Below are 23,418 nucleotides of genomic sequence, written 5' to 3'. Positions count from 1 at the left end.
CCATAACCACATAATCTACAAAAAAATAAATAAATAAAAGAAATCTCAGTCTGCAATATGACTGTTTATTCTGTAGTATTGTTCCTTTTATGCTTTTTTATTTATAATTTTTTTAACCAGAAATATTATTGAATTCTACCTGCAAAGCTAGTCTACCACAAAACATTTTATATTATTATTATTATTATTATTATTATTATTATTATTATTATTATTATTATTATTATTATAATTTAGGATTTAATAAACATTGGGTTTTTTTCTCCTTTTTGAACTGGGTATGAAAGTGTTTAAGTTTTTTGTTTCCTGTTTTTTCTCCTAATATTTGCATTTTTTCCATGTTCAAAATAAAAATGTTATTTTATTATTATTATTATTAATCCCTATGTTTTATATTTAGTTTGTTTTGATTTTATAACCCTGCGAGATTCATAAATAAGTCATTTTAGTTAGTTTTATGACACCCCCGCCCCTACACCCAGTGGTACAGTCCAACCCCCTCCGGCCTGGTGGTACATTACATAAAGCGGAGCGTACCGCCTGTAGTGTCTCCATTTTGTCTTTCCTCGACCGCCTAACAGTCGATCCGTAAGACTTCCACCCCCTTTCAAGGCTTTTTTTTGTTGAAGTTTACCTCAAAAACAACTACACAAAATGGTAAGAATTGTTCGAAAATCTTAAGAAAGTATTTTTATGGGAATGTGTGCTTATAAAGGAAGTTCAGGAAAGGAGAACCGGATTTTTTCTGTGGTACTAAAAGTATCCTTTTAATTGTTCAGAACCGCTTCAACGCGGCTTTTGGTTCGAATTGATCTCAGTCGTTAGTTGCCCGGGTTTTTACTTCAAACATAAGTCTTAGGTAGGATGGTAGATTTTCTGGGCATTATTTGATCGTTTTTTCTGTCAGTCACTGCGCACTTTTAAAAAGATGTAGAGAACTACTAACGGTTCCAGCTCGCGCCCTTAATCCTTAGGGTCACGTGCTCGGGATCAGCCAAACCGTCTGAAGACCGCGGCCCTGTTTAATCATAACTCTTTGAGATTTCTCCTTCCGAACCGGCCCTGCTGCTGCTGCTTAGCCTCGATCCGTTCTGTTAGCACCGCTAACCGGGTTCTACCAACGCCAATTTGGAGCTGGGCCGAAGGATGGACCCGCTTCCCTCCGGGAGCTGGGGGCGGGGCTATCGAGACCGACAGCCAATCAAAATGGAATGTGCGCCGTGTTTAAATTTCAGTTGCTGTATTTTCCCGCTTTTTATTTTACTGTTAAATTAAAAACATGTACATTTTATTAAATTATTCCACTCGATCCTCTATTTCATTGAATCGTAGCAGACTTTTTAAAATATAATTTCAGTGCATTTTTTATGCAGTAAATTTTTACCTTATTCAGTGTGTTTTATTCTTGCTGTCTTTGTATCTACATGCTTTGACTTGCTTGTCATTTTGTTGTTTTCACACACTTTCATAAATGTTTAGTTTGTATTTAGATCTTTTCAGAGATGATGAATAAAATATTTGTTGGAGCTTTGATTAGGATTATAAATCAGTCATTAAGTAAACGGCTTCAAAAAAGGTTCAAAATCAACATTAGTGAAAAGAGCTCAATGTCAACAAAACAGAACTAGGAGTGGACAAAGTGGATGAAGATGTAAAAATAAAGTTATGGCTGTTAAAATGTTGCTGAGCTTTGGTATTAAATAAAACATTTTTAGGCAGAAGATATGAATACCTTTTGAAGTATAAATTCTGCAGCAGATGTTTTGCAAATGGAAAGTAAAAATCAGTATCTCTGTAGCTTTGCAGCCTTTATCAGATGGTGTTCTGTGAAATCATCTGAAGCCGTTTTGCTGCTTGTGTGTTTGCAGCGTGAGTGCATCTCCATCCACGTCGGCCAGGCTGGCGTCCAGATCGGGAATGCCTGCTGGGAGCTGTACTGCCTGGAGCACGGCATCCAGCCGGACGGACAGATGCCCAGCGATAAGACCATCGGCGGGGGAGACGACTCCTTCAACACCTTCTTCAGTGAGACCGGCGCAGGGAAGCACGTCCCCAGGGCCGTGTTCGTGGACCTGGAGCCCACCGTCATCGGTAAAAATCCGAGTTCATGGCTTAAAGCTGCAGTAACTCTTAGAAGAAAAATAGTTTTTACATAGTGATTGACAGCGTGGAGACACGCCCCCCGGCTCTGATTGGTTGTTCCTAGTTAGCACTGGGAGAAGCAGAAGAGCTCAATTTTATTTTTCACAGATTTTGTCTCATACCTTCATGACTGTTTATATTTTGTAATAAAATGTATTTTAAATGAGTTACTTGAGGTTTTCTTAATGTAAATAAAGTGACCCAGGAGTTAAATTTATTATTATTTTTGTAGATGAGGTTCGGACCGGGACGTACCGCCAGCTGTTCCACCCTGAGCAGCTCATCACCGGGAAGGAAGACGCTGCTAACAACTACGCCCGCGGCCACTACACCATCGGCAAGGAGATCATCGACCCGGTTCTGGACCGCATCCGTAAACTGGTGAGTTCTGAACTGGGACGGTTGCAACAGAACCTGGATGATGAGTCTTCAGTCTGCTGCCGTCTGGAAGTTTTATTATTAATTTGATTGTTAATTAAAATGATTTTTAGATGTTAAACCATCATGTCGTTATCATGCGTTACCTGAAAATGATCTTAAATTTCTGCTATGATTTTTTTATCATCTAACATCATTAGTCATGATGACGGCCTAAAGCAGCAGCAGCTGTGGGTTCTGACCCGGTTGTTCCTCTGCAGGCTGACCAGTGCACCGGCCTGCAGGGCTTCCTGGTCTTCCACTCGTTCGGCGGCGGAACCGGCTCCGGCTTCACCTCCCTGCTGATGGAGCGCCTCTCGGTGGATTATGGGAAGAAGTCCAAGCTGGAGTTCTCCATCTACCCGGCGCCGCAGGTCTCCACGGCGGTGGTGGAGCCGTACAACTCCATCCTCACCACCCACACCACCCTGGAGCACTCGGACTGCGCCTTCATGGTGGACAACGAGGCCATCTACGACATCTGCCGCCGCAACCTGGACATCGAGCGCCCCACCTACACCAACCTGAACCGCCTCATCAGCCAGATCGTGTCGTCCATCACGGCGTCGCTGCGCTTCGACGGCGCGCTCAACGTGGACCTGACGGAGTTCCAGACCAACCTGGTGCCGTACCCTCGCATCCACTTCCCCCTGGCCACCTACGCGCCCGTCATCTCGGCCGAGAAGGCCTACCACGAGCAGCTGACGGTGGCCGAGATCACCAACGCCTGCTTCGAGCCCGCCAACCAGATGGTGAAGTGCGACCCGCGCCACGGCAAGTACATGGCCTGCTGCCTGCTGTACCGCGGCGACGTGGTGCCCAAGGACGTCAACGCCGCCATCGCCACCATCAAGACCAAGCGCTCCATCCAGTTCGTGGACTGGTGCCCCACCGGCTTCAAGGTGGGCATCAACTACCAGCCGCCCACCGTGGTGCCGGGCGGAGACCTGGCCAAGGTGCAGCGCGCCGTCTGCATGCTCAGCAACACCACGGCCATCGCCGAGGCCTGGGCGCGCCTCGACCACAAGTTTGACCTGATGTACGCCAAGCGGGCCTTCGTCCACTGGTACGTGGGCGAGGGCATGGAGGAGGGCGAGTTCTCAGAGGCGCGGGAGGACATGGCCGCCCTGGAGAAGGACTACGAGGAGGTGGGCGTCGACTCGGTGGAGGGCGAGGACGAGGAGGGGGAGGAGTACTAGACGTGTCTGTTACCATGGTTACCTTAGCATCGTTAGCTATGACTGAAAGACATTCCACATCATGACCTGATCGAGACTCCAGATCATGACTCCATGTTTCCTGCTGAGTTTCAGCTCTACTTCCTGTTCTGATCATTCCTCTGTTTACGCTCTGCTGTTACACATCATTTCCTTTATCTGTTACAATCATGAATAAAACATTTCTGTTTTAAAATCATGAATAAAATATTTGTTTAAAACAGTCCAGTCTCTGTCTCCATGTTCAGGTTCCACCTAACACTCACTGCAGTAGCTTTAAAAAAATCATTTCAGGAGTTTCACTTCACTGGACTAGAGTAATATTATGGAGTTTCACTTTTTAAATAAAATTCCTGAGTAAATTCACTGAAGATCAAACATGTTTTAACCAGAAAAGCATCAAACACTGAATTTGTGTTGAAGTGAGACCTCCTGTTTCTACACCAGCTTTGAGTTCAAGAACACGCAGTAAACGCTAAATGTTTTCACTTTATAGAAGTTTATATTATCTACAGTAAGTATTTAAGGTTTATGTTGACACTTGTACAAAAGATGAGTGAATTTGTTTATTTTAGTCTTATCAGAATTTCAACAAATTTATCAGATAACGCTTAAATCATTTATGATCATTTAGAAATTGAGTTGATTTGTAGCTATGGTAGAGGAGCTGCCCAGCATTTGTGCCTCTGAATAAAGTTCGTTTTCCAAATGACTTAGTTTTTCCATGCATATTCTGTTAATGCCAAATAAAGAGTCGACGTCATCCATAAATTTAAGTTCTAACTCCAGTCCTCTGCAGGTTTTAGATGAGCCACAGGTAGAAAACACCGGAATGAAACGGCTTCAGATCAGGTCTCCAGAGCCTTGATGACCTAATTATGCTCTTCAGGTGCTGCAGCAGAGGAACATCTAACAGTTGCAGGACTGGAGTTTTACACCTGATATGGTGGAAACGCCGCAGTAATTTGGCCATCCTGGGATGAAGGGCCAGCTGCGGAGTTCCTGCTGCGTTTTCATTCTCAGACAAAAACCTACGAATCTGATACCAACAATAGAGGTCAGTGTTTTGATTCATCACATTAAATACTTCTGAAAGAATTTACTTAATTCTAAAGGTATTGCTGGTAATAAGAGGCGGACATGAGTCGGTGGGTTAACCCGGGCAGAAGCTGGAGTCTCCTAGCACGTTTTTATTAGCGCCATGATGCCTCAGACTGCGCCAATCCCTCTCTTCAGATTTAAGGGAAACACAACTAGTTTATTTGAAAAACATTTTTCCGGATGTAAAAAAAAACATATATATATATATATATATATATACGTGTTTAGAAAGTTAATTTTTGTTCACAATATATGATCCACATGGAAACAAAACAGCAAGAACACATAATTAAATTAATACATAAAATAAGAAATATAAACTATTTTTATTACAGCTTATTTGTCAACTACACATATATATGTCACTTAAAGTTTGTTTTTAACTTTATTCTCGGCTCAGAGGTTTCTTTGCATTCTGTTTTCTGATTGGTTATTCAGGCGGAAATACTATTAAGATTAATCCCGGAACTGTAAACGTTCTGTAGTTTCAGACGTTTTTGAGTCAGGAGTGAGTCATCTTGTGCAACAGACGATCTTCGGGCGTGAGCCAGTCGTAGAAGTGCGATCCGACTGAGACGTCACAGTCTGCCGTTGGTCCGGTTCAGCTCCAGTTCAGCTGCTGTGACCCACCGGTTCTTCCCGCGAACACTCGGAACCGAACCTCGTATCCAGTCCGGACCTCCCGGGTCACAGAACTGTCCGAGCCGGGTTTCACTTTCTGGCCGAGTTAAAGCCGAGAGAAGCCGAACCGGGGCGGGACCGCTGCCGTTAACGTTGGTGACGTCGGTCCGCCTGAGCTCGGCGCGCCGCCTGTTTGTCCGGGACTGAGCGGAACCGATCCGGACCGGGAGCCCCGCGGTGATGGAGAGGAAGAGGACGGACTGTCCGGCGCTGCCGCCCGGCTGGAAGAAGGAGGAAGTGATCAGGAAGTCCGGGCTGAGCGCCGGAAAGAGCGACGTCTACTACTACAGGTGATCCATCAGTTCGGAACCAGCAGCTGCTGGTCCGAACCGAGCCGTCCTACTCTGAGAAGTACATTGTGTTTATGGGAAACGGCTCTGCGGTTCCAGAAATGTCCCGCTGGGAGTGTTTTTCCACAGAACCAGTTGTTTACTGGAACTGACGGGAACTACTGGGACTGGGCCGGCCGGTTCCGAGGTTCTGTTTGCTTTCACTTCATTCCAGCAACTTCTGCTCTGATCCAGATTAATCCCGGATTATTTGACCCAGTTCAGGACGGTTCTGTTCATAGTCCAGAATAATTCATTTCTAGAACCGAGCCAACAAACGGAACCTGTGAAAGTTTTCACACCCGCTGCAGGATTCTGCTTTCTGACCCAACGACACGTTTCCACCACGCAGAAAGTATTCACACCCCGGTTAAATAATTAATTCACATTTATTTAAATCCCTCAGGCCTGCTCACTGCCTGACCCTAGAATGAAGAAATCACTTGACCAGAACCCGACTGACAGTCTGAAGTAGGCTGGAGCGGGCCCAGTATGTTCTGGTTTATTATTTATTTATTGGGCTTTGATGTCCTGATTGAAGAGGATGGACTGAATATGGTTTATTAAAGGGTGCTGTTAGTAACAGTCAGAAATTAACAGTCATAATTTGGGTTATTTAGCCTGTCATGAGAGAAAAAACGGCATTTATAAATGTCACAGTTTCAAACTAAATATTCAGCTAGCAAGCTAAATATTTACTTGTCAAGCTACAAACTAATATGGGAACTAAATATTTAGCTAAGTATTTAAATCCAATTTAGCTTTGAGATTGTTAAATATTTGGTTAGCTTTGTGCAAGCTAAGTATTCAGTTAACTAACTAAATACTTGGCAAGCTAAATATTTAGTTAGTAGCTAAATATTTAACTCAACATAAGTATTTAGCTCCAATCTAGCTTAGAGCTAGCTAAATTTTGAGCTTGCTAAATATCCAAATAGCTCCAAGTTAGCTAAACTTGTAGTACACAAACTAAATGTTTAGCTAGCTCAGAATTAAATATTGAGCTAATGTGCAAATTTTCTTGCAGATAAGTGGAAGTGTACTATCAAAATAAAAGCGGGGTCTTGAGAACTTGATTATAAACTCCTGCTGGTTAGCCTGAGTCCGTTCTGTTCGTTGCCTTTAAAGCGGCTCAACCTTTGCTTCTTTGTTACATTAAATGTTTAGTTAGCATATGTTAGTTAGCATGGTATAGTCAGCATGCTAAGTATGTATCATGCTAACTTGGGGCCCCTGAGGAACTAAAGCAGCATCTGAAGCTCTGCAGGCCTCACCGCTTCAGTTAAGGTCAGAGGTCATGATTCAACAATAAGAAGGAGAGAAAATGGCCTCCAGGTCCAGAACCACAGCTGACCCAGAAGAACACAGAGACCCGACTCACATCTACTTCTAAACCCAGATCTCCTCCAGACCCTCTTAAAGGGACAGGCTGTCACGCATGCTGCCATCTAGTGGTGAGGTTTGGTACAGCTGAACTTGTTTTGAGTCGGACCTGCCGACCCGGGCCTGCTGCTGCTCTGCCGTCATCCAGTCTGGACTTTTCCCATCATGCATCAGCAGATGGGGTCGGAGTGGACTGCAGCTTCTTCTTCTCTGCTGCAGCACGGGGCCACAGGAAGCGGCTCCCGCTGCAGGCCTGCCTGAGCTGCGGCGAGGTAGCGGCCGCCCGCCGGCGCTTCCTGTTGCTGGGCGCCGCCGCTGCCGGCTCCGCCACTTCCTGAAAGGCTGAGTTTCGGGTCGGGTCGGGCCGGGAGGTGACTCATCAGCTAGTCAGGAAGTCAGTCAGCAGCTTACTGGAAGAGCAGCAGCTCCAGTCTGAGCCCAGAGCTCCCAGTGGCTCCCAGTGACTCACACCGGACAGCCGCCCACCTCAGCATCCGGCTGACATCAGGACTTTGACTAGGCCACTGCAGCAGCTTGAGTCATCCGGCTGACATCAGGACTTTGACTAGGCCACTGCAGCAGCTTGAGTCATCCGCCTGACATCAGGACTTTGACTAGGCCACTGCAGCAGCTTGAGTCATCCGGCTGACATCAGGACTTTGACTAGGCCACTGCAGCAGCTGGAGTCATCCAGCTGACATCAGGACTTTGAGTAGGCCACTGCAGCAGCTCACCTCAGCATCCGGCTGACATCAGGACTTTGACTAGGCCACTGCAGCAGCTTGAGTCATCCAGCTGACATCAGGACTTTGACTAGGCCACTGCAGCAGCTTGAGTCATCCGGCTGACATCAGGACTTTGACTAGGCCACTGCAGCAGCTGGATTATTTTCTTTTTCAGCTGTTGTAGATCATAGTTCTGTTGACCCAGTTTGGACTCTGGCTGCAAATAACAATCATTTTAGTAATTATTCTGACGATTAATTGATTATTAATTGATTAATCAGATAAAAATATTTGTTCCAGATTTTTGATTTAAACATTTAAACATTTTATACAATATTAGAAACACCTTAAAGATGTTAATAAGCCAATAATCTGTCTTTACATATTGATGATTATTTCACTAATCAATCAATCGTGATTAATCAGAACCTCTCTGAGCAGCTCAGTTATTTTCCCAGAATGTGACCCAATCTGCAGCAGAACGTCCTGAGACTGAGCCGGACCCGTCAGAACCTGCAGGTCCAGTTTGTCCGGACTGACCCGGTTGTCTTGTCTCCTCCAGTCCGACAGGGAAGAAGTTCCGGAGCAAGCCGCAGCTGGCCCGTTACCTCGGCAACGCCGTGGACCTGGCCTGCTTCGACTTCCGGACCGGGAAGATGATGCCCGGAAAACTGCAGAAGAACAAGCAGCGGTTCCGACACGACGCACAGAACCTGGCCAAGGTAGGGGCGGAGCTACGATGGGGCGGACCCAAACGAGGGAATGATGGGGTGTGGCCATAAAGGGGGCGGGGCTTATGCAGATTAACAGAGATTCTCCTGCTGGGAGGCAGCAGACGGTTCACTGGAGAATCTGTTCAGAATCAGGAATCTGTTCAGAATCAGGAATCTGTTCAAAGTCATTCTAGATTTTGTTCATTCTGTTTAAAATCATGAATCTAATCAGGGTCAGAGGTCAGAGGAGAAATGCTTCAGACACTGGAATCTCTTTAGGTTCAGGAATCTGTTCAGAAAAAGAATCAGTTCAGAATCAGGACACAGTTGGTTCAGGTCGGGTTCTGTTGTGAAGCGGTGAAAAAGCAGAAGTCCAAATGAGACCTCAGCAGAACCCGTTATCAGAACCTGTAAGCAGGGGCACAACTACACATTATTCAGGTGGATGCGAAAACATAAATCGGGCCCCCCACCCCCTCCCCCCCGAAGGAAGGTTGAAGGAGCGTGGAAAACATACGCCCCCCCAGACGACGTTATGTGAAAGGTAAAACTCGCCCCTTCACCTCGTCATGTGCGCAGGGTGAAGGAGCGTAAGGCGCTGAGACATCATCGGGGCTCCGGCCCTCCAGAGGCCCCCTCTGCTGCGCCCCTGTGCTGCATGCCCACTGCCTGTAAGGCCAAAGCAGGTTCTGTAGAACTGTGGTTCTGGTCCGTTCTGACCCGGCTCGTCTGGAACAGGATCTGAAACTGACTCCAGAACCGACCCAGAGTCTCAGAACCAGAACCATTAGAGTCAGACTGGACCAGTGTGTGTGTGTGTGTGTGTGTGTGTGTGTGTGTGTGTGTGTGAGAGAGAGAGAGAGACACTGAGCTGTTCACACATCCTCACTCAGGAACTTCCTGTAGTTGCCACGGCGATGAGTTAACCCTGCAGCTCCTGGCAGGTTCATGCTGAGTGGATGAATGAATGAATGCAGCATCAGACCGACCCCAACCTGTTTCTGTTTCCCTGCAGGGAGGCAAACCGGACCTGAACACGGCTCTGCCCATCAGACAGACGGCCTCCATCTTCAAACAGCCCGTTACCAAGGTTACCAGTCACCCCGGAAACAAGGTGAAGACGGACCTGCAGAGAGCCGTGGAGCAGCCGCGACAGGTGAGGGCGGGGCCCGGGTTGTCATGGCAACCGGCCACCACCAGACGGGGCCGAGGAGCCAATCAGGAATCAGCTCTGAGAAGAGACGACCAATGAGCACACACGATTATAAACCAATCAGGCAGAACATTATGACCTCGAGAACCAATCAGACGTTCTGGTCCTGTTTGTTCTGCAGCAGTTCTGATGATCTCTGGTTCTGGTTCTGGTTCTGGTCCGGCTCATAGCCTGTGTTTGTTCTGCAGCTGTTCTGATGATCTCTGGTTCTGGTTCTGGTCCGGCTCATAGCCTGTGTTTGTTCTGCAGCTGTTCTGGGAGAAGCGTCTGACGGGCCTGCGGTCGTCGGACATCACAGAGCAGGTTCTGCGCAGCATGGACCTGCCCAAAGGCCTGCAGGGTAAGACCCAAACCTCCAGCAGAACCCGGCCTGACCTCCGACCCCTGACCCCTGACCTCTCCTGTCCGCAGGCATCGGGCCGGACTCCGGCGACGACGTCCTGCTGTCGGCCATCGCCAGCGCCCTGCACATGAGCTCGGCGCCGATCACGGGTCAGACGTCGGCGGCGGCCGAGAAGAACCCGGCCATCTGGCTGAACACGACCCAGCCGCTCTGCAAGACCTTCACCGTGACGGACGAGCAGATCCGGTGAGGCCGGGAACCAGGTCATTCAGGGATCCTCCAGAACTGTTCCAATCGGGAATCTGTTCGGAATCAGGATTCTTCTGTCAGACCGGATGATCCGCTGAGGTTCTGATCCCAGGATGTTTCATTCCAGGTTAATTTAAGGATTCTCCAGGCCTGGATTAGGCTGAGAAATAATCAACACAGTGAACTCGCTGGGAATTCTGGGAAGTTTTGACTGTAAATGTGTTGGAACCTGGAGGTTTGGATCAGAACCAGGCTCAAAATGAAACATGAATTAAAGTTTAATCCTACAGTTTAAAGCAGTTTGTTGAACCAACTGGGACGACTCAGCTGGTTCCTCTGGGAATACTGGGATCAGTGGGAATCTGCTGGTTGTTTCTGGTTTCAGGCTGAAGGTTTGCTGTTCCTGCAGTCTGACAGCAGGGGGCGCTGTGGGAGCAGAATCAGTGAAACCCATCAGTAGATCCTCCATCACCTGTTCTTCCCAGCTCTCTCTCTCCATCCATCTTCCTCTTTCCGGATGCTTCCTCTCCTCCTCCTGTTTTCCTCCATCCATTTCCTCCTCCACTTCATTTTCTCCTCCTTTCCAGAAACATCCTTATCTTCCTCCTCTCTCCCTCCAGCAGTATTCCCTCCTCCTCATTTTTTATCTCTTCCCTCCATTAATTTCTCATTCTTTCTCCGTCTCTCCGGCTGAATGTGCCTGTCATCCCAAATTGCTCCCATTCCTCTTCCCCCTCCTCTTCCTCTTTGTGTTTTTCTTCTTCATGTGAATTAAAGCAGGAACATTCTGGTCTGTGGTTCTTCTGGTTCTTGTCCAGTATCGCCTCTACATCCTAATTCCAGCAGCTACTGAACAGATTCCCAAACTGAACAGTTCCTGAACAGATTCCCAAACTGAACAGTTCCTGAACAGATTCCCAAAATGAACAGACTGTGAGAACGTGTTGATTCTAAACGAACTCTAATAAATCCTGGTTTATGTTTCTGTTCTGCTGAGGAGAACCAGATCCGCCCAGACGGAAACGGTTCGTAACGAAGGAGAAGTTCTGGAGCGGCTCAGATGCAGTTCTGACCCGGTTCTGTGTGTTCTGGCAGGGATCAGGAGCTGAAGGTGTACCAGGCCCGCCGCAGCCTGGAGGAGGCGCTGACGGCCGACGGCTTGGCCAGAGCCGCCGAAAACTCCCGGGAACTGCTGCATGGAAAAACGGCCTAAAGACGGACAGGTGAGGCAGGGCGACCTGGTTACCGTGGTAACTGTGATGCAGACAAGGTCGGTGGGTTCATGTGAAGGAGAGAAACGGGAAGAATCCAGCAGCCATCCAACGCAACATCTTAAATGTTCAGTTTGAGAGCAAGACTCCTGATTGCCACGGCGGCCATCTTGGTTGACCAGCGTTTTACAGCCTCTGTTTATTTGGACTTTGAGTTCAGGTCGACTCCAGACACAAACATCAGAATCAGGCTGGGTTTTCTTTTTTTTACAAGAATAAGGTCATAAGACAATAAAATCAAAGTGATACGAGAATAAAGCTGAAATATTACTGAACACACAGAAGTAACTTCATTTGTTCCTGGAGCCTTTTTCTCATGAAAACAACGTTTTTCCTTTAATCTAAGATGTTTTTTGGTAAAATGTCATCGTTACTAATATTTGGGGCCTGCCCATAGCACCAATTCACAGCTTTTCTTGGTGCAGATGATTCTGGTAAAATCAGGCTGGTTCTGATGGTTCTGATCTCTGGCACATGGATCGGTGCATTAAGAGCATAAAACAGCAGCTACTGAACAGATTCCCAAACTGAACAGATTCCCAAACTGAACAGACGGTGAGAACGTCTCACTGTCTGTTCAGTTGCTGACTCAATCTGTCAGGATGTTTGTCCTGATGTTACCTGCTGTTAATGCAGCCGTGTGTGTGTGTGTGTGTGTGTGTGTGTGTAGATTAGCTACATGCTAGCCATGTGTGCTGAAAGAGGCTGAGAGAGTGGAGGAGTGATTGCAGCCAGCAGCCAGTTTAGATCATAAACGGCCAGCAGGGGGCAGCAACACGCTGAGGGGAGACGGAGGAAGAAGATGAGCAAACATGAGGGATGAACAGCAGATGAACTCCATATCTGATGTTGGAAAATCATCAGGTTGTTGGTCTAACTGGGGGACAGGAACTGGTTTCTCAGGGTTTCAGCCGATGTTGGGTGGTTTGGTCCAGTTCAGTCGGTTTTAACTGGTTTCTGCTGGTTTCAGCTCATTTGTTTTGGTTCCGTCTCGTGTCTCTGTTGCAGCAGACGGTTCTGCTCGACTCTGTCTGCCACCTAAGCTGCTGAAGTTTGTCTGAAAACTATAAAAAAGTTCCACTATGAGGAATATTGTGCCTGAAATCAGCAGAATACCTTCAATAATTTCATTATTTCTAATATTTGATGCAGAAACAGTCCGTGTTTCTGCTGCCGGGTCCAGTGTGTGGTTCTGTTTGCTGCCCCTCCCCCACCGCTGCTGAACACACTTGGTGATGGACTCTGCATTGTTCAGCGTCTCTCTGCGTCTGCAGCAGGGTTTTCAGGATTCAGCCTCATAATCCACGACTCCGTCTTCATTACTCCTAATAATTAGGAAATCCTGATAATCTGCAGCCTGATCGAGGCCGCTCTCTCTCTCTCTCTCTCTCTCTCTCACACTCACACACACTCACACTGTCTCTGAAGGACTTTGAAGCAGATAGATAATTCTCTGTGCTTCAACATTCACTAATTAGCAGCAGCTGAAAATTGCCTGAATCAGCTCCTCTGGACAGTCAGCCAGTCTGCATCAGATAAACCAGTCAGAAAACCAGTCTGCATCAGATAAACCAGTCAGAAAACCAGTCTGCAGCAAGGAAAACATGGATGAATGCAGAAGCATTTGGATGTTTTCCTCTGATTAAAGTTGGAGACGACGGATAAATTGACCTGCAGCTGAAACCAGATGTTTCCATAGACGGACAGACAGTCCAGAAAGTTCAGTTTATATTCAGATTAGCTGAAAAAGCTTGAGGCGACAGTGGAGAGGAAACCCCCCTTTAACAGCAGGACCAGAACCGGGCTCAGTACCAGCAGCCGCCTGCAGACAGAGCAGAAGAACGGACCCTGCATCAGAGTGAAAACGATTCGGTGATGGCAGCATCATGTCAGCCTATGTCAGGAATCTCAGCCAATCAGAACGCTGTAGCTGCAGCTACATAAACAAATGAAACGGGAGAGTAGGACAAATGGAGGACGTTTCCCTCAGTGAAGTGTCTATTTGTTGTAGTTTGCTGGATTTTCGGCCTGTTTCTCCTGTCAGAACCGGTGACCGGGTCACTACCGTCCTGTTTGTCCTTTGAACCAGTTTGTTACCAACCTGTGTTGAGAAATAACCAATCAGAAGCTGTGACATCATCATCTGGGTCTTCCCAGGTTATTAAAAGTGGAACCAGGCGCAGTTCTGGGCCCACTACTGTTTATTTTCCTTTGACTTGATTTTGTCGTTTCTTATATATCTTTGATTTCTTTGTATAACTTAATTGATTTCTGTCGTAAGTGGTGGTGACGTATGAAAACGTCTCTTAGTCGTTAAGGAGCTGAAACAAGAAACGGGTTCAAATGTCTGAAGATTATCAACGTCTTCCTTCTGTCCTCAGGTCCTCCTGCCCACCATCCTCAGGGTTTCCACCTTCAACCAAATCCAGATTAAACCCGGCCCGCTCCGACCAGAACCCGGTCTGCTTCCTCAGGTTCCTCAGCTCAGGAAACCGTTTATACGCCTGGACCCGGAGCAGCTCAGACGGATCCAAACCAGCAACCAAAGCCTTCAACCAGCCCCCGCCTCCCGGTGACCTCGCCTCGCCTCCTGGTGACCTCGCCTCGCCTCGCCTCCCGGTGACCCCGCCTCGCCTCCCGGTGACCCCGCCTCCCGGTGACCTCGCCTCCCGGTGACCTCGCCTCGCCTCCTGGTGACCTCGCCTCCCGGTGACCCCGCCTCGCATCCCGGTGACCTCGCCTCACCTCGCCTCCCGGTGACCCCGCCTCCCGGTGACCTCGCCTCCCGGTGACCTCGCCTCCTGGTGACCTCGCCTCCCGGTGACCTCGCCTCCTGGTGACCTCGCCTCTTATGGACTCCAGCTCCTCCGTTTCTCCGCCTCCTCACTGACTCCGCCTCCTCAGACTGACGCCATGTTGGCCCCGGACCAGCCTGCAGGACAGCTTAACTCTGCTAACTCTCTGAGCTCCTGATTGGAGGAGCTTCACATCTTCAGGGTTTCATTTAATAATTATGAGAATTTACAGACATATCAAACAGAATAATTACTTATTTAAAACAAATTTTTATACCTTCAGAGAACTTTAGTGTATATTTCCTGAACTGGAGTAAATAAAGAGATTATATTCAGTTTCTTTGTGGTTCTTCTGATCCGGTTGGAAGTCGGGGGACTTCCTGGAACAAACGGGACATTTGGATATCTTTTCCCTGACAGGTCGAATGTTAGATTTTAGGTTTAAATTTCTCCAAAATTATGCAGAAACATCAAATATGAACATAAACCTGTGAAAAATCTGAAGTTCTGCCTGAATTTGGTGATTTTTGTTGCTTCTGGCTGCTGTTGGAGCACATTTCTGGGTCCTGACCCACATTTTGGGAACCATGTTACCTGTGAGTCACTCTTCACTCAGTTTGACTCAGAAACTGAATCCGTCAGTCTTTGTGCCACCAGAGTAAGCAGTGACTCTGATGAGCGCATGCATCATGTAAACAGTAACGTGGAGACCAGCGTTTATCTCACACCGTCACTAAGGATGGATCTGACAATCTGAATCCTTATGTATGGAGCCTCAACAGGGCCAAAAAGGTGCAAAATGTCATGTCTTTCACACCAGTTCTGAATAATCTACTTTAATCCAACTCCAGTCCGTTGTCTAAAAAGTCCAGTTTGGTTTGGGAGGTGTGAATGCTAAGCTAACTCTGGTCTGTCTACTAACTTCAGGCTGGGTTTGGTTGAAGTGAACAGAACAGAGGCCGCTCCAAAAGCAAGAAGTGGACTACAGCGCAGGGCATTCTGGGTAAATACAACCAAAGCTAACATGCTAGCCTAGCGCTGGCAGCAGAAATGGCTCCAACCGCTAAAATCTGACGTTTCCATCTGGTGAAGAAGGAAGTTGCTCTCAGTGTCTTCAGAGGTTTTTGTGTCGTTTCCTTCAGTGGTTCTTGGTGCAGCGCCCCCACAGGCCAGGAGGGGAACAGGTTGGTTTGACTCAGAACCACAGCAGCTGGAGGTGGAGCAGGTGATGGAGTTCTGGTCCAAATCAAACCGAATCAGCAAAAATTACAAAACAAAACTGTAGCATTTAAGAAAAACACAAAAGAACATTTTAATTTTGCAGCCTTAGCAAAACAACTGGGGCTCACGAGGCTACAAAATTAAAATCTATAGCGCACAAATGGTTCCAACAGGGAGGCCCCGGACCTCCTGACCCGGTCCTCCAGAACCGGGCTGATGAACTGTTTCCCATCCAGATGTTGGACTCTGGTTCTGATAACATCAGGCTGCTGGTGCTCATTAGCATCAGCTAATGACTTTCTGCTGCCAGTTTCTAACCAGCTCCAGAACTACGACTCCCAGCTTCCAGCACCGACCATGACCCGCATCCCAAACAGAACCAGTACAATCAGAACCAGTAACTCAATCAGAACCAGCACCACAAACAGAACCAGTAACCCAAATAGAACCAGTAACCCAAACAGAACCAGTAACTCAACCAGAACCAATAACTCAACCAGAACCAGCACCACAAACAGAACCAGTAACTCAATCAGAACCAGCACCACAAACAGAACCAGTAACCCAAACAGAACCAGTAACTCAATCAGAACCAGTAACTTCATGTGAGTTTCTATGGTCCCAGAGAACTGGAGGATCTGGTTGCTGTTATTTAGCATCTGGAGCCTAAAGGGCCACATATGGAGCTGTGGCGGGCCACATTTGGCCCCCGAGCCTTGAGTTGGACCCATGTGATCTGAAATTGTTGAGCAGTGTGATTTGGTTCCTGATCTGGTTTCACTTCCTGTTTCCTCCATCCAGTTTGGTTCCTCTTCTGGCCATCTGCTGCCAAACCTCCTCAGTTTCACAGATCTGGAGATTTTACATCTTTTCACTTCCTCTATTAAAAATAGTATTTCCTCCAAACTCCTGCCAGTTTGGACCAGATTAGCCTGTTAGCTCGATGCTAACACGCTAATGTTAGTATAGCAACCCTGGTGGTTTCTGTCAGGGTGCTTCATTGCTAGTTTCTTAGTGATTCTAGTTGTTTCTTAGATCTTCCTTAGTGTCAGATTTATTTCCTGACCTTATTTCCTGTTCTCTCTCGCCCACTGTGCCACTTTCTCTCCCTCACACCTGAGACCCGTTAGCCAATCAGCAGGTCCGTCTGTAAGTAACCAAAGCATTGACTGTGGCTTTTAAACACATGATCATACATATTACTGCAGAAGATTTTCTCCATTGATCTGATTTAAGCTCTCATCTTAATTGCATCTCGTTCTGGAAATAGAAAAAGGCACAAACTCTGGTTTGCAAACATTTAGCATCCCTTAATAGCTTTCAGGGTTTTACAGGATAATTACGTCAAAACATTAAATCCAGCCACTGTACAGTTCTACGCTGATGATGAAAGTACATATATAACAAAAATAGCACCAAAAGTGGGAACAAACCAGGGAGATTTTAGTAAACAGAACCGTTTCTGAGGAAGGAAATTCAAAAGCTGAAGTAGAAGAAAACAGACAAATAAATGCTGGTGATTTGAAGCTAAACAGGAACAAAATGAATTCTTAATGCAAAGCTGAAATACAGACATCTGGGCCTCAGACAACTAAAAACAACACAAAGACACCAGGTCAAAAATCAACTTTTTAATTTGAACTGAAACTGAGAATAGAACAGAACTTTGTCACATCTTCTGATTGTATCATCTAATTCTGAACAGATTTAATCAGCTTTCATGAAGTTTTCATTTTGATCCGACTTTCTTCTTCCTGGTTTAAAGAAATGAAGAATCCAGGCCGCATCCCTGCAAATATTTACTCACGTCTTGGTTTTTACAGTGCATCCGCCAGCCCACCCTGCAGCCAGACAGAGGAAAACGTCATCAGAGCTTTTTAAACAGCAGATCAGCCGAGGCTGGTCACGTGACCTCACCAGGCCGCGATGCCCTGGGGGTCCCTGACGACGCGCTTCGCACAGCTGATGGCCACGCCCACATCGTCACTCAGCAGCTCTGGTGCAGAAAAAACGCCTCGTTTACTCCGACAGAAAGAAAACATTAAAAACCTGCCAAGCCAGTTGGTGCTAGTTAATTTTTTAATTAGTGCTTTTGCTAACTTTGCTAACATTTAGCGCACTTAACTTCCCCTAAATTAATTGTTCTGAATAAATTATCAAGAGCTAATTTAGTTAGCTGTTTTGTAAACTTTCAGTTGAATAAAGTTTGACATCTGTAAGAATTTAAGATTTCTTCCAGTAGTTTATATTCATGCTCTTATTTTGAAGTCTGTTATGTTTCCTGTCTTCACATTCTCTCTTTTTCCCCAGTAACTTTATTTAAAACCAGAAACAGGAACAAATCAAAACACAGACAGTAGAGAACAAAATAGAAACACAAATAGAATATCTAAGCACTTTATGGAACATGGAAATTATGTTGAAATTAAATTGGTGTTTGAAAGTTGTAGTTTTTCAAGAGCAGATAGAATATCAATTGAAGTTAGCACTTTAGCATTAGCTTCCAATAAATCCTGTGTTAATATAGCACTTTAGAGTTAGCTTCTGCTAAATACCATGTTGGTATAGCATGTTAGCAGAGCTAATGTTTCATGATTAGCGCTTCAGGGTTAGTTAACTCCTAACTGTTCAGTTAGTGGCTTCATATAAGCTAAGCTAAGCTACACATTAGCCTGGTCTAGACGATTACAGATAAATGTGTGGCCATGTTTGAGTACTTTCCACACATTTTGCTTCGTGTTGAGGATTGTTGTGTTGGTTTTAAAGCTGGAGGTTCTTGACCTACGTTCGCACATGATGTGACATCCGTTGGCGGTTCTGATCTGGGTGTCGTTGCACCACCAGCGGCTGTTGATCTGGAAGATGCCGTAGTCGGTGGATTTGTCCCGGTTGTGGTTGACAGCCAAAGTGTTGTATCCTGACTCCCAGTAAGTCAGACACATCCCTGAAGACAAAACCAGTTTCCTGTTTAAACTCCAGCTGAACGGCCAGCAGAGGGTCAGCAGGCGGTTACCGAAGCATCCAACAGTTAGAGATCGCAGCCTGTCGTCCATGTTAGTGTTTATGGGAAGCGGTCATTTGTAAAGTTAACAGCAATAATTTGGGTTATTTAGTCATTAAAGGGTCAATGTCACATTTCCTCTGTTATTCATTTATAAATGTCACAGTTTTATTTATTCTAGGCAAATTATTTTTCTCTGAGCTAAATATTTAGATTAAGGTTAAATATTTATCTCTATCCACTGGGCTAAATATTTAGTATAAATACTTAGAAATATTTAGATTAAAGGTAAATATTTAGTTTAAGTAAATATTCAAACTACATATTTTGATCAGATCTAAATAAACTAAATTTTGAGCCTCCATATAAATATTTAGCCAAATATTTATAATTGTGCCAATAACTGTGGCAGCAGTAATTTAGTTTACTGTGATTATTTCTTATTTTCTCCTCTAAGTAGATCATAGATCTAATTTTAGGTAAATATTAGATTTTTAGAAATGTTTCAGTCTGATTAGTTTATTTTAAAGTATTTAATTATAGCCAGAAGCCAGAAATGATCCGGTTTTCTGATCTGGTTTGAAACCAGAAAACTGTCCTGTTGGTCAAAATGTGGTTTATGGGTAATAATCAATAATCAGTCTCTGTCCGGCTTACAGTTGGCCAGGCTGATGTCCCGGTATCCGTCCATCCCGTTGCTCTTCATGGTTCGGGCCCATTGGCACCGCTCAAACACTCTGCCGTCCACCAGAACCGCCGCCAGCAGCAGAACCACCAGAACCACCAGAACCTTCATGGCTTCGGCTCGACTCGACCTGTTGCTGCAGAAACAGAAGGAAACTCTGCGGCTCCTGCAGCGGCACTGCAGGCAACTTTCAATACGACCAACAGAAAATCAGACAACTTCCCTAAAAGCCGGTTTGGTTCTGCTTTGTGTTTCTGGTTTTCCAGCAGATGACTTCCTGTCAGAGGAAACCACCGTCATAGAACCGGACAGAATAGAATGGAAACGCAGCTCTACCTCCAAAATGATCTATTCTCTTTCTTATGGAGATTTTCTGGGAAAATCATTAAAATGAAGCTGGAAAAGTCACAGTTTAAGGCCTGGACATTTCCAGGTTCTTCTATTAGTTTTTTAGATTCATCTAGATATTTCTGAGATTTTTTTTTTTACTTTTCAAACTAAAAAATGTCTATATTTAATAATTATGTGATTTTTCACCTAAAAATGTTTATTTTTTTTCCTAGAACATTTGTGACTTTTCAAACTCAGAAATTTTCACGATTTTCTATAAGATTTCAGAGATTAATCTAGAAAATTTGTTCAATCTCTGATTATTTTTTTTTAGAAAATTTCAGAGACTAATCTAAAAATTGTAGTAAGTGTGTTTTCTAGTAAGTTTTCTCAGAAATGTCCTATTTTTTTTTTGTAAAAAATTAGTTTTTTTTAATAGAAATGTACTTCTTGTTTCTATGTACAGTGGCCCTAACAGGCTGCCGTAGCTCATAACTTCAGCTTGAAATACTTGGTGATCCAGTCGAACCAGTCTGGCAGCAAACTGGGATTTTGTTCAAAACACTTTGAGACCAAAAACACTTTCAACCTTTCATGTATTTAAAGTTATTTAAAGCAAACCTCAGTGAAAAGCTCCCAGGTTCACCTGCGGAGACCAGAGTTTTGTTTCCACCTTCAAAAAGTTTATTTAAATATAATCAGAATTTTTATAAAGTTGTATTTTAAAGTGAGAAACGTCTGTATGTGTGGAGGAAACCTAAAGAGGGATGGAGCTGCAGCAGCAGCCGTCACTCTGCGGGACTAAACCTCTGATTAAAAACTAAAAACGTCCCGGGGGAAGGCGATGACGTCACCCATGAGAAGCCCTAATAATAATAATAATAATAATAATAATAATAATAATAATAATATCACTTCTACCAGCTGAATATGACTGATGGGTTTAGAAAGAAACGTTCCAGGTTTCATCCACAACCGAACAGATGAACCAGGAGCTGGAGCCTCTCGAGTTACCAGGGTCATGACCTCTGCTTATCATCTTCTCCGGTTACCATCCATCCGTCCATCCATCCATCCATCCATCCATCCATCCATCCATCCATCCATCCATCCATCCATCCATCTGTTTACAAAGCAGCCAGGTAAATTAGCGCTTTAGCATTATCTGGTAACATTAAGTCAGAGGAAGCTAAGTGCGCTAAACATTTTCAAAGTTAGCTAAAGTGCTACGGTAGCTAACATAAGCAGGCTGTGACACGTGTTGCTCCCTGTTTATGTAACAATCTGAATCAGCCTTCACTTTGATTATTTCACATTTAAAACTTGATATGTTGAAATATTTGCGTTTGGAGCTGCCAGCCAATAAAATCACCTGCAAAGAAGAAACCAGTGAAAACAGAATCAACTTTGATCCTGACACAAATTACTGAACCAATATTTTATCAAACCTTCACCAAATGTTAACATTTGTTCTGGGCTCATTTTCTTGCACAATGTTGCAGTTTGTTGGACTTTGATCTATTTCCACACTGAAAAACATACAAAGTTCAAATTCCCAGTGAAACTGGGACCAAATCAGAGCGTCATGTTTCTCTGCTCCTTGTTGAATTTGGACGACTTTCAATCAGATTAGGAAGCAGCTAAAGCCGCCACAGACCTTCAAGGTGAGCACATCGACTGGAAACCAGGAGAGAAAACATTCGGACCAGAGGATGAAGATGACGAAGACCCTGCTGCTGCTGCTGCTGGTGGCCGTGGCCAACGCTAAAGTCTTTGAGCGCTGTGCCTGGGCGCGCACCTTGAAGGCCAGTGGCATGGACGGTTACCGCGGCATCAGCCTGGCCGACTGTAAGTACAGAACCATCAGCTGTTAGCTGCAATGGGAGTCAGATGTACCTTTAATAAAGCTGCTTGTTGGGGTGTAAAACATTTGTTTTCCTTCATCTTCAGTCCTTTTATGAATCATTTCCTGGTTTTCAGAGACGTCAACATCAGCATCCATCTCTGATTGGTTCCACTTGGAAAATGGTTGATTCTTAATGTGAATTAAGGTTTAAGAATGATGTAGATGTTGGGTTGGTTTGGATCTCTTTTGTTGGATCAGCTGCTGCTGCTGTCTGGTCAGTTCAGCCCAAAGAGTCACCAAGAACTGAACCTACAGACCCTAAAGTGAGAAGGTCCAGGGTCTTTCTGGATGGAGTTTCCATGTTCTCCCTTTGCATTTCTTGGTTTTCCTGGTTTCCTGGACGTCCAGTCGCCTCCAGGTCGTGTTCAGCTCGTTGTCAGTGGTAGATGTTGCTTTTCTTGAGAGTTTCCACTCTAGACATCGTCCCTTGCTCAACGATCTTTGGCGATAGACTCCAGTTCCCTTGAACCCCTGAAGGGATTTATGAAGGGAGAGACAACAATCATTACTCCTAAATGTCCAATAATTACTCCAATGACAACTGATCCATTCCTCCCTCTCATGGTGTTTCCTGATTGTCTGTAGGGGTTTGTCTGACCCAACACGAGTCACATTTCAACACCAGAGCCACCAACCGCAACACAGACGGCTCCACCGACTACGGCATCTTCCAGATCAACAGCAAGTACTGGTGCAGAGACGGCGGAGTCTCCAGATCCAACGGATGCGGCATCAACTGCAGCCGTAAGCGTTGAATCCTCATGTTTACTTTGGGAGTTCTCCTGGAAACCAGAAGTTCCAGTTTTTGAATCTTCCCACAGAACTCCAGACGGACGATGTGACCACGGCGATCACCTGCGCCAAACGGGTCGTCAGGGACCCCAACGGCATCAGGGCATGGTGGGTCATGTGGTGCAGTGAGACTGCTTTACTTTGATTGGACCGTCGCTGGTAACAGTGTGTTTGGTTTCAGGGTGGCCTGGACTACTCACTGTCAGAACCGAGACCTGAGCAGCTACCTGAGAGGCTGCAGACTCTAACCTGGACCTGAAGACCGGATGGACCAGAAACATCACTTTCACAGATCCAGTCCTGGTTAAATTAAACTAAGTACACCCCTGATCAAGAGGTACCTCAGCCTCTTCCTCCCTGGTCTGATGCTGCATTCACTGACCACTCAGTGACTCTAAAGACCTTCTGTAAAATTCAACACATCCTGACCCATCAGGCAGAAATTGTGATCTTTTTCTGTCCCATTATTTTCTATTCAATACGAGAAAATCAACCTGAAGCCATTTCTTACTTTCTCCAGCTCAGATTTTCTTTACAGTCAATTCGTAAAGGTTCACAGGAACGATGCGGTAAAAGCCACAAAATCAGAGGAAATTCCACGTTTATCATTTCCAGATCCATGTCTGGTTTGTTATTAAACATGAATTTAAATAAGTTTAAATTAATTTAATAAACTGGAGTTTGCATGATGTTGGATTGGTGATCTCTCATTAAACTAACATTGGTTGAACCAGTCAGGGATTTATGAAAGAAATGAAAATAAAATGAATTAATTTAAAATAATAGAAAAATGAATGGGTAAATGAATCCATCAGTCATCCATCCATCCTGTTATCTGAACTGATCATTGATCGTTATAAGCTCCTGCTGATACTTGATATTGATCCGGTTCGGCTGCATTGCA

General features: G+C 45.3%; 4 protein-coding genes across 5 annotated transcripts; 3 read left to right on the top strand and 1 right to left on the bottom strand.

The window, feature by feature from the left end:
- Positions 1-540: 540 nt before the first annotated feature.
- LOC106956718 (tubulin alpha-1B chain-like) lies at positions 541-3,996 on the top strand. Its single transcript, XM_015047722.1, has 4 exons — positions 541-657; positions 1,869-2,091; positions 2,375-2,523; positions 2,781-3,996. Exons 1-4 carry the CDS (start codon positions 655-657, stop codon positions 3,756-3,758), a joined length of 1,353 nt encoding a protein of 450 aa, XP_014903208.1. The 5' UTR covers positions 541-654; the 3' UTR covers positions 3,759-3,996.
- A 1,399-nt stretch (positions 3,997-5,395) lies between these two features.
- mbd2 (methyl-CpG binding domain protein 2) lies at positions 5,396-14,251 on the top strand. The gene is made up of 7 exons (XM_015047723.1): positions 5,396-5,848; positions 8,558-8,717; positions 9,724-9,864; positions 10,171-10,261; positions 10,333-10,510; positions 11,609-11,736; positions 14,166-14,251. The coding sequence occupies exons 1-6, from the start codon at positions 5,739-5,741 to the stop codon at positions 11,724-11,726; spliced, it is 798 nt and encodes a 265-aa protein (XP_014903209.1). The 5' UTR covers positions 5,396-5,738; the 3' UTR covers positions 11,727-11,736; positions 14,166-14,251.
- LOC106956724 (lysozyme C) lies at positions 7,468-19,716 on the bottom strand. Of its 2 annotated transcripts, XM_015047733.1 has the most exons (5): positions 19,459-19,716; positions 18,586-18,744; positions 17,718-17,796; positions 17,545-17,641; positions 7,468-7,478 (listed from the first exon to the last, which is right to left on the bottom strand). In XM_015047733.1, exons 1-4 carry the CDS (start codon positions 19,595-19,597, stop codon positions 17,560-17,562), a joined length of 459 nt encoding a protein of 152 aa, XP_014903219.1. In that variant the 5' UTR covers positions 19,598-19,716; the 3' UTR covers positions 7,468-7,478; positions 17,545-17,559. The 2 variants fall into 2 exon arrangements, with proteins under 2 accessions (XP_014903219.1, XP_014903218.1); XM_015047732.1 differs by lacking the exon at positions 7,468-7,478 and having other exon boundaries at positions 17,413-17,641.
- LOC106956722 (lysozyme C-like) lies at positions 17,718-23,203 on the top strand. The gene is made up of 5 exons (XM_015047727.1): positions 17,718-17,771; positions 21,481-21,664; positions 22,308-22,466; positions 22,544-22,622; positions 22,696-23,203. The coding sequence occupies exons 1-5, from the start codon at positions 17,727-17,729 to the stop codon at positions 22,760-22,762; spliced, it is 534 nt and encodes a 177-aa protein (XP_014903213.1). The 5' UTR covers positions 17,718-17,726; the 3' UTR covers positions 22,763-23,203.
- Positions 23,204-23,418: the final 215 nt, after the last annotated feature.

Source organism: Poecilia latipinna, unplaced genomic scaffold (assembly GCF_001443285.1).
Source record: "Poecilia latipinna isolate Pla-1442-1.1 unplaced genomic scaffold, P_latipinna-1.0 Scaffold841, whole genome shotgun sequence".
In the NCBI taxonomy this organism is placed as follows: Eukaryota; Metazoa; Chordata; class Actinopteri; order Cyprinodontiformes; family Poeciliidae; genus Poecilia; species Poecilia latipinna.
The sequence above is the reverse complement of the archived record's forward strand: the minus strand, read 5'-3'. Positions and strand labels throughout refer to the sequence as shown.

Bases quoted from the DNA above. Each gene is read 5' to 3' on its own strand.
- LOC106956718 (XM_015047722.1), top strand. The intron at 2,092-2,374 runs GTAAAAATCCGA...TTATTTTTGTAG, and splicing joins CCTGGAGCCCACCGTCATCG to ATGAGGTTCGGACCGGGACG. The intron at 2,524-2,780 runs GTGAGTTCTGAA...GTTCCTCTGCAG, and splicing joins TGGACCGCATCCGTAAACTG to GCTGACCAGTGCACCGGCCT.
- mbd2 (XM_015047723.1), top strand. From the start codon at position 5,739: ATGGAGAGGAAGAGGACGGACTGTCCGGCGCTGCCGCCCGGCTGGAAG. The intron at 5,849-8,557 runs GTGATCCATCAG...TGTCTCCTCCAG, and splicing joins AGCGACGTCTACTACTACAG to TCCGACAGGGAAGAAGTTCC. The intron at 10,511-11,608 runs GTGAGGCCGGGA...GTGTTCTGGCAG, and splicing joins GTGACGGACGAGCAGATCCG to GGATCAGGAGCTGAAGGTGT.
- LOC106956722 (XM_015047727.1), top strand. From the start codon at position 17,727: ATGCCCTGGGGGTCCCTGACGACGCGCTTCGCACAGCTGATGGCC. The intron at 22,467-22,543 runs GTAAGCGTTGAA...ATCTTCCCACAG, and splicing joins ATGCGGCATCAACTGCAGCC to AACTCCAGACGGACGATGTG. The intron at 22,623-22,695 runs GTGGGTCATGTG...GTTTGGTTTCAG, and splicing joins CCCAACGGCATCAGGGCATG to GGTGGCCTGGACTACTCACT.
- LOC106956724 (XM_015047733.1), bottom strand. From the start codon at position 19,597: ATGAAGGTTCTGGTGGTTCTGGTGGTTCTGCTGCTGGCGGCGGTTCTG. The intron at 17,797-18,585 runs GTAGGTCAAGAA...TTTCTGCACCAG, and splicing joins ATGTCACATCATGTGCGAAC to AGCTGCTGAGTGACGATGTG. The intron at 17,642-17,717 runs GTGAGGTCACGT...GTCTGGCTGCAG, and splicing joins CCCCAGGGCATCGCGGCCTG to GGTGGGCTGGCGGATGCACT.